Source organism: Quercus robur, chromosome 4 (assembly GCF_932294415.1).
Source record: "Quercus robur chromosome 4, dhQueRobu3.1, whole genome shotgun sequence".
NCBI classification, from domain to species: Eukaryota; Viridiplantae; Streptophyta; class Magnoliopsida; order Fagales; family Fagaceae; genus Quercus; species Quercus robur.
The window spans coordinates 11,947,147-11,956,203 of record NC_065537.1 but is presented as its reverse complement, the minus strand read 5'-3'; the positions used below and the strand labels follow the sequence as shown (position 1 = coordinate 11,956,203).

The 9,057-nt window shown below is 41.3% G+C and overlaps 1 protein-coding gene across 1 annotated transcript; it reads right to left on the bottom strand.

Moving 5' to 3' along the window:
• Positions 1-302: 302 nt before the first annotated feature.
• LOC126721376 (G-type lectin S-receptor-like serine/threonine-protein kinase At1g11330) lies at positions 303-3,693 on the bottom strand. The gene is made up of 6 exons (XM_050424420.1): positions 3,684-3,693; positions 1,661-1,849; positions 1,360-1,488; positions 997-1,234; positions 700-847; positions 303-611 (listed from the first exon to the last, which is right to left on the bottom strand). Exons 1-6 carry the CDS (start codon positions 3,691-3,693, stop codon positions 303-305), a joined length of 1,023 nt encoding a protein of 340 aa, XP_050280377.1.
• Positions 3,694-9,057: the final 5,364 nt, after the last annotated feature.

Sequence of the window (9,057 nt, the reverse complement as noted above, 5' to 3'; positions counted from 1 at the left end):
GTGGTTAACGTGTAATTAACCCTATTCTAAATTTCTAATATAAGAAAGGATTTTAAAAATAGAAACAAAAAAAAAAAAAGAGAAAATTTTATAGTTGCCCTAAAGTCTAAATTTAAGGTACTAGAAGAAATCTGAACTAATTAATTAGCTAAACTAAAGTGATATTCTTCACTTGATGCCATGATATCCCTTAAGATTATTGAGGGAAATGCAATGAAGGAAACTGAACATTTAATAAATTTATTCCCATTTGATATATATAAAAGAAAAAGAAAAAAAAAAAAGGAAGAAAATCACACCCTCTATCGGGCGTCCATATCAGAAATGGACAACCCATTCATTGTATAAATATCTGATTCCTTGTTAGGAATATTTGCCTCAATTTGTTTCCTTGCAATAGAAAATGCTGGTTTTTTAGGTAAAGGCAATTTTGTACTTTCATTTGTCAACATAGATAGCATATCTGACACAGTAGGACGATCAATTGCACCATCTTCCACGCATAAGAGACTGACTTGAATGCATCTCAATACTTGATATGTAACACATGAATCACTTATTGTGGGATCAACTAGGTCTAGTCCTTTATCTGCTTGCCATAAACCCCACACCTGAAAAAAGGTAAAGGTTATTTAAAATGTTGCAAGCACACAACTATGAAAATATAGATGAGAGATATTTTATATTTATATTACATACATATCCAACAAGATTGAGCGCATCATTGGAATGATAGAAGCTGTTGCTTCTCCCACTCACGATTTCAAGCATTAAAACACCAAAACTATAAACATCAGATTTTGTAGAGAACACACCTTCCATAGCATATTCAGGAGACATGTAACCACTACACCAAAACACAAAGCAAACATTTCAGATTTGCAAATGATGAATTAATAAGATTACAAGAATAGCAGTATTAATTTAGCAACGAAATAAACTCAAGTATATGGATGTGCTGACTTTTTCTAGATGAATGATGTTTAATTAACTTACTATGTCCCAACAGCTCTATTTGTATTGGCCTTGAGTTCATTTAGTTTGAAAATTCTTGTCATGCCGAAATCAGAAATCTTCGAATTCATATTTTCATCGAGAAGTATGTTGCTAGCTTTTAAATCTCTATGAATTACTCTCAACCTTGAATATTTATGTAGATAGATCAATCCTTGAGCAATTCCTTCAATTATATTGAGACGCTTCTTCCAATCTAGTAGCTTGCTTCTATTTGAATCTGGCCAATATTAAAAACATATATATGATCAATAATCTTTATTATATAAAGTAACATAGATAAATAAATAAATTTGTTGCAGAAAAAAAATGAAGTCTAAGGAAAAAATTGAATGCTTCTTGTACCAAATAGAAAGTAGTCCAAGCTTTTGTTGAGCATGTGCTCATAGATTAACATCCTTTCTTCTCCAAAAATGCAACAACCCAAAAACTTAACAAGATTGATATGTTGGAGTCTAGATATGAGTATCAACTCATTCTTGAACTCAATTATTACTTGCCCTGAATTTCATGACAGTCTTCACAGCTATTTTTTGATTTGTCGGCAATTTTCCCTATTGTGATGATCAAATAAAGTTTTAGCCAGTGTTATACACAAGTTAATTTAATTATCTCTCTTTCAAAAAAAATTTAGAGCTTATTATCATGTAAATTGGTCCAAAGCCCCCTTCTCCAAGCTTGCTTTCTAATGAGAAGTTGTTTGTGGCAGTTGAAATACATTCATAGCTATATACATTTATATCAGGCACCTTCTTTCTATCATTTGGAATCTCATTCGCATTAATAGATCTCCCTGAAATCGCTAAACTAAGCAATCGATTTTCATTATCGACCCCTGCGTAAATTTACATAAAATCATAACTTTCATTTGATGATGGTAAATAATCAAGAAATAATCTAACCAGGTCAATCTATCTGTTAACGACCTACGTACCTTGGAGTACGACTGTTATCCTTCTTTGTAGATAACAAAATCTACAGAAAAAAGTCACAAGTAGAGCAGAGGCACTAATGGCGATGCTAATCCATACCCACTTATTTTTTCCTACATTTAGTCATAAATGGAGTTAGTAATCATTTGAAAATTATGTATTATTGCATATTGACATTGTACACGTAGGAAAATTTGATATTTTCATGTTACATTTGTGAAGTTGTGAGTTAGAATCACCTTTAAAGAAATAACCTCTTTTTTTTTTGGAGCAAGAAATAACTTATTTATTCAACTTGAGATTGCGTAATTAGCTTAATGGATCTACGTCGGCGTCGCACGCAGAGTTGAAGAAGTTAACATACAAAAGCCAGGCTGTCATAATTCATTTTATAATTGAAAAATTTATTTTATCACATTAATTCAATATTCAATTTAAAGTTCTCTATCATTTATTTGCGTTCTATAAACTTGAGCCAATAGGTTAAGATTCCAACTTAAATACAGACCATATAACTTTACCTAATAGGTTGTTGAGTCTTTTGATTAACTTATTTTTTTCATATATAGTAAACACTACGATTAAAAAAAAAAATTACCACTTCACAAATTTATGCTAATAATAAATAAATCATAATTGAAATTGTGGGTACCTAAGGCATGCTTGGCAATGTCCTAGGCATTCAAGCAACGTCCTTGGCCGTCCTCGGCATGCTTTGCAACGTCCCCACTTTCTGCCTTATAAGCTGTGAAGCAAAGGGAGTAGTGTACCACCAAGCGTCTCTGTGATCATAAGAGACTTGGTGGTACACTACTCCCTTTGCTTCACAGCTTATAAGGCAGAAAGTGTGGGGGTTTTCTTTCGATGTGGGACGCCTAGGTTGCAAAGCATGCCGAGGTGAACCGAGGACGTTGCTTGAATGCCTAGGACGTTGCCAAGCATACCTAAACATGCCTTAGGTACCCACAGAAATTATATTATTTTAATTAATTAGATATAATGATTTTTATTATGAACTTACAAAAATTAGATTCATCAATCTTATATAGTTAATATTGTATATAATTTTACTACAAAATTTGACCATCTATATAATTAATAAATTTGATATTTTTTGTTGTTTTTTTTAGAATCTACTAATTTGATATCTTATAAACTTATTTACAATTGTACATTAATCTCATGTCTATATAAATATGTTTTAAAAATTTATACATATAAACATATAATATTATGTGGGGACTATGGCCCAAAACAACGAGTTGGGCCTTGGGCCCGTCCGAGGAGGCAACATGGCTTAAGCGATCCACGTCAAATCTTATCTTGGGGAATAAATAAAACGGTCCGAGGAGGAATTCCTCCTCGGACACTGAAAATCCAGAGCAAAAGGGCATCCAAGCCATTAAAGCCCATCCCCTGAATATGTGAAAAGAAAGGAAACACAAAATATCTAAGTAAAAGCTGCCACCACCACATTGAATGCACTATAGCTACTTTCCTGGCCGCATTAATATGGAAAAGACCCTTGAACAGTGTTACCTTGGCTACCGCAACTCACAAAGAACTGAAAGAGGTGTTTGATGGGACAAATGCTCAAATGGAGGTTTGGATGATCGACAAGTGTAAAGCCCAGATTATAAGAAAAGGCCTATATAATGTGTAGAAGCCCCCATAAGAAGGGGACGGAAAAAAGAAGGGAGAGTACTGTAGCATGCAAAGGAATCCTACTGCACTGACCTGTATACATAAATTAAGTTTTTAACCCTATCAGACCATGTGATCTTTCATTGTGTTGGGTTTTTTGGGCCAAGACTTACAAAATAGGGGTTTGGCAACCAAATTGTGGCCCTACAATTGGCGTCGTTTGTGGGAAGAACTTGAGTGTTAGTAAGTACGACGGGTAAGCATGGTAGGATCAGGTCCACATCAAGAGAATCCCCACCAAGCTGACCCTCGGCAGATAGAACCTATTGGGCCCCAACGGCAAAATAATCCTCCTGACCCTGGGCCAAATCCAGACAATGGAAGAAACCGAGAGGGAAGCGTACATACTACTCAGACGAGCCAAAGCCACTCCCAAGTAGGTAGTCGCATATCCCAAAGGCGAAACAACTATCAGACCATGCAGCGAGAGATAGATGACTTGAAAAGGAAGTTGCGCCGTGCATAGCAAAGGCAATCCCCCTCCAACTCAGACACATCCTCTAACGAGGAAGAGGACGTCAGTTACAGGAGGAGGTCAAGAACCCCCCCAAGTGAAACTTTTTCCTACGAAAAGGAGTTGCGCCCTGAATGGAGATATAAGAGCCCATCCAGTAGGGGTTTGGGTAATGATGCCATGAACAAGGTACTAGATCAGATCTCCAGGTCACCCTTCGTGCACAGGATAGAGGGGGCTAAATTACCTCAGCGCTTCAGTCAACCTACGTTTGCCATTTACAACGGCTAAGCAGACCCCATGGAGCACGTGAGCCAGTTTAACCAGAGAATGGCTATCCGTTCCCAGAATGAGGCTTTAATGTGCAAAGTTTTTCTGTCCAGCCTGGAACCAGTGGCGATGAGATGGTTCAACAGCTTGAAGATGAATTCTATAGATTCCTATAAGCAGCTCACTCAGGCTTTTTGCTCTCGCTTTATTACAAACAGCAGAGTCCCTCGACCCCTAAGTTCGTTATTATCCTTATCTATGCACGAGGGAGAAACCTTAAAGGTGTATTCGGATAGGTATTGGGAGATGTATAACGAGATGGATGAAAATCACGATGATGTCGCCATCAGCACGTTCAAAAGTGGTCTCCCCATCGAGCACGGCTTAAGGAAATCTCTAACTGGTAAACCCGTCACCAGCGTTCGCCAATTGATGGACAGGATTGACAAGTACAAAAGGGTGGAAGAAGACCAGCTACAAGGGAAAGGGAAGGAGAAGATCATTCCCCCCAAAGGGAATGATTACAGGTCGGAACGATATAACAATAACTAGTCGAGAAGGGATTTTTCGAGACAGACTGGAAAAACCAACATGCAAATAGTTAATGCCATATTCAAAGAACCGATGCAACAAGTTCTGGAGAAAGTAAAAAATGAGCCTTTCTTCAAATGGCCAAGTAAAATGGCTGGAGACCTCTCGAAACGCAACTAGAACCTATATTGTCATTATCATCAAGACCACGGGCATACCACCGAGGATTGCAGGAATCTATGGAATCACCTAGATCAGTTGGTTCGAGAAGGAAAGTTACTCCACCTTTTACACCCCTCCAGCGGTCATCTGGGCCAAGCAGCTCAAGAGCCTCGAAAAGATGTATCTATAAGACCTCCCATGGGGACGATACACATCATCCTCGCCACCCTAGGGAGAACCGGATCTTTCCCCTCTGGGGTGCTGTCCGTGGCTCGGCCCCCCGTCGAGGGTGGTGAGAGGGAGTCCAAAAGATCTAAATGGGGAAACTCATTAGTGTTGGGGTTCTCGGACGAGGATAAGGGGGGAACTATCCAACCTCACAATGATGCCTTGGTGGTTACATTGAGGATTGGAGGGTTTGACGTGAAGAGGGTACTAGTAGATCCGAGTAGTGCTGTAGAAGTGATGTACCCTGATCTGTACAGAGGACTTAACGGCTTATGACTCTCCTTTTATAAGTTTCGAATGGAAGACTGTCATACCAAAAGGGCAAATTAGATTGCCCATACAGACCGAATCAGAGGTAGTGGAGGTGGATTTTATCGTGGTCGACGCCTACTCACCCTATACGGCTATAGTAGCCAGACCTTGGCTCCACGCCTTGGAGGCCGTGTCTTCTATGCTTCACCAGAAGGTAAAATACCCATCGGGGGGCCAAGTGGAAAAGATTAGTGGAGATCAGGCCATGGCTAGGCAATGCATGGTGGCCGCCATCTCACATAGGTCCAATGCTGAGTCCTCGGCTTCTGTTAAGAATTTATAACAATCAACCACCTCGGCAGCGCAAGTCAGTGAACTAGCCGAGGAGATAAAATGTGAAAGTTTAGAAAAAATTGCCGTTGACAATAGCCCAGAAAGATTTTTCCAAGTCGGCTCGGAACTGCCTCTTCAAGAAAAAGGAGAACTGATCGGGTTTTTGAGGAGGAATGTTGATGTATTCGCATGGGATGCCTACGACGCCCCGGGGGTTGATCCTAGTCTCATTTGTCACTACCTAAACGTTAACCCATCTTCTATTCCAAAGAAGTAGCCACCCCGACGCCCGTCGAAAGAGCATGTTGACGCTGTTAAGGATGAAGTGATGAAGCTAAAAAAGGCAGGGGCTATCAAAGAAGTTTTCTACCCCGAGTGGTTGGAAAATGCAGTGGTGGTAAGGAAGAAGACGGGGAAATGGAGAGTCTGCGTAGATTTCACAAACTTAAACAAGGCATGCCCAAAGGACCCATTCCCGTTGCCTCGGATAGATCGGTTGGTAGATGCGACTGTAGGCCACCCCCGAATGAGCTTCCTGGATGACTTCCAGGGTTATCATCAGATACCACTGGCTCTAGAAGATCAAGAGAAAACAACTTTCATGACGCCCGTCAGAAATTACAACTACAAGGTGATGCCTTTCGGTTTAAAGAACGCAGGGTCAACTTACCAAAGGAGAATGTTCGAACCGTAACTAGGCAAGGTTATTGAAGTCTACATAGACGATATGGTTGTGAAAAGTAAAGTGGTGTCTGAGCATGTGAAAGACCATGAAGTCATTTTTGGCATCTTAAGGGAACATAAGCTGCGCCTCAATGCTTCCAAGTGTTCATTTGGGGTCAGGTCCGGAAAATTTCTGGGCTATATGGTTACTCACAGAGGAATAGAAGTAAGCCCAGACCAAATCAAAGCAATTAATAGCCTACAAGCTCCTCGGAACCCAAAAGAAGTACAGAAACTCATTGGAATGATCGCAACATTGAATCGGTTCATCTCTCGATCTGCAGACCGATGTCGACCTTTCTACCTCTTGATGAATAAGTGGAAAGGACTTGAATGGTCCAAGGATTGTGTCCTGGCCTTCCAACAACTTAAAGAATACCTGTCATGGCCACCCATCATGTCCAGCCCTGAGGCTGACGAGGTTTTGTTCGCATATATAGCAGTGGCCTCTCATGCTGTAAGCTTGGTGTTAATACGGGTTGATAATGGGATACAGCGGCCAGTATATTACATAAGTAAATCATTACATGAAGTTGAAGTGCGCTACTTACCACTCGAAAAAGCAATTCTTGCAGTAGTGCATGCCACGTGAAAACTTCCCCATTACTTTCAGGTAAACACGGTCATTGTCCTAACTCAACTCCCCCTCCGATTGGTGCTCCGAAGCGCCGATTACACAGGAAGAATCGCCATGTGGAGCACGCTCTTAGGGGATTTTGATATTAAGTACATGCCTAGGACCTCTATCAAGGGTCAAGTCCTCGCGGATTTAGTTGCTGAATTTGCTGAACCTTCTGTAGAAGCACTAGCCGAGGAGGAAAACATGGATGGAAAATCGGTTGGCATAATCTCGGCACAAGGAACCTCGCGATGGAAAGTCTATGTGTATGGAGCGGCAAACCAAAAAGGATCTGGGGTAGGGCTAGTTCTAATATCGCCCAAAAGGATTACCATTGAAAAGTCGTTAAGACTTGGGTTCTCGACTGCAAACAATGAAGTCGAGTATGAGGCCTTGCTCCAAGGAATGATCATGGTGCAAAAAATGGGTGGAAAGGCAATAAAAGCATTCTCGGACTCCAGACTAGTCGTAGGCCAGGTGATGGGCGAGTTGGAAGCTAGAGATGCGAGAATGCAGGAATACCTTGGTTGAGTCAAACGCCTGCAATCAGACTTTGAATTTTTTAATTTGACGCATGTCTCTAGAAGTGGGAACACACATGCAGATTCGCTGGCCACCCTTGCCACGTATTCTACACAGGATCTACCACGAATAATCCTTGTTGAGGATTTATGCCAGACAGGTACAATCGAAAGAGATGCAGTTCGGATCCATCAAATTAGAAGGAATCTGAGCTGGATGGATCCCATAGTGAATTTCCTCAAATATGATGTCTTACTCGAAGGGAAATTGGAGGCCGAGAAGATACAGAGGAATGCTCCTCGGTTCTGGTTGTTAGAGGACCACAAGCTGTACAAGTGCTCCTACTCTAGGCCATACCTACTATGCATACACCCAGAGGAGTCCGAGTCCCTGCTTGAAGAACTACATGAGGGAATTTGTGGGAGTCATACAGGAGGAAGATCGCTAGCGCACAGAGCACTCACCCAGGAGTATTGGTGGCCGAACATGCAGAGAGAGGCCCAAGAATATGCAAAGAAGTGTGATCAATGCCAGAGATTCACCCCAAATATCCACCAACCGGGGGGAGTCCTTAACCCCCTCTCTAGTCCTTGGCCGTTCACTCAATGGGGTCTTGATATTGTCGGTCCTTTCCCGAAAGCAACAGGGAATAAGCGATACTTAATAGTCGGCACTGATTATTTCACCAAATGGGTAGAGGTTGAACCTTTAGCCAACGTCAGGGACGTGGATGCAAAGAAGTTCATTTGGAAAAACATCATTACGCGCTTCGGAACCCCTCACACTCTCATCTTGGACAACGGCCTTCAATTTGATAGCAAAACCTTCAGGAAATACTGTTGCGACTTTGGGATCACAAATATTCCACTCTCGCCTACCCCTAAGGAAATGGACAAGCCGAAGCTGTGAATAAGGTCATAGTGAGTGGGCTGGAAAAGAGGTTAGATGATGCAAAGGGAAGATGGGTGAAAGAGCTACCACACGTCTTATGGACCTACCGAACGATGCCGTGACGGTCAACGGGAGAAACTCCTTTTTCAATGACTTATGGGGCCGAAGCTGTGCTCCCCCTGGAAGCTAGCTTCTCCACGTTGAAATCCAACACCTTTACCCCAAGAAGTAATGACAAGTTACGAGGGAGAAGTCTAGACTTAGCCGAGGAGAAAAGAGAAAAAACAATGATCCAAATGGCCTATTACTACCAAAAGTTAAAGCAGCGGTACGATATTAATGTAAAACTGTGACCCTTAGGACCAGGCGACCTCGTGATGAGAAAGATTTTTGGCAGCGCTAAGAACCCTTCCTGGGGCAAG

What these genes read in the sequence shown, in the direction of transcription:
- LOC126721376 (XM_050424420.1), bottom strand. An exon ending in AATAGAGCTGTTGGGACATA is followed by an intron (nt 848 to 996) that starts GTAAGTTAATTA and finishes GTTTTGGTGTAG; the next exon opens with TGGTTACATGTCTCCTGAAT. An exon ending in CGCTCAATCTTGTTGGATAT is followed by an intron (nt 612 to 699) that starts GTATGTAATATA and finishes ACCTTTTTTCAG; the next exon opens with GTGTGGGGTTTATGGCAAGC.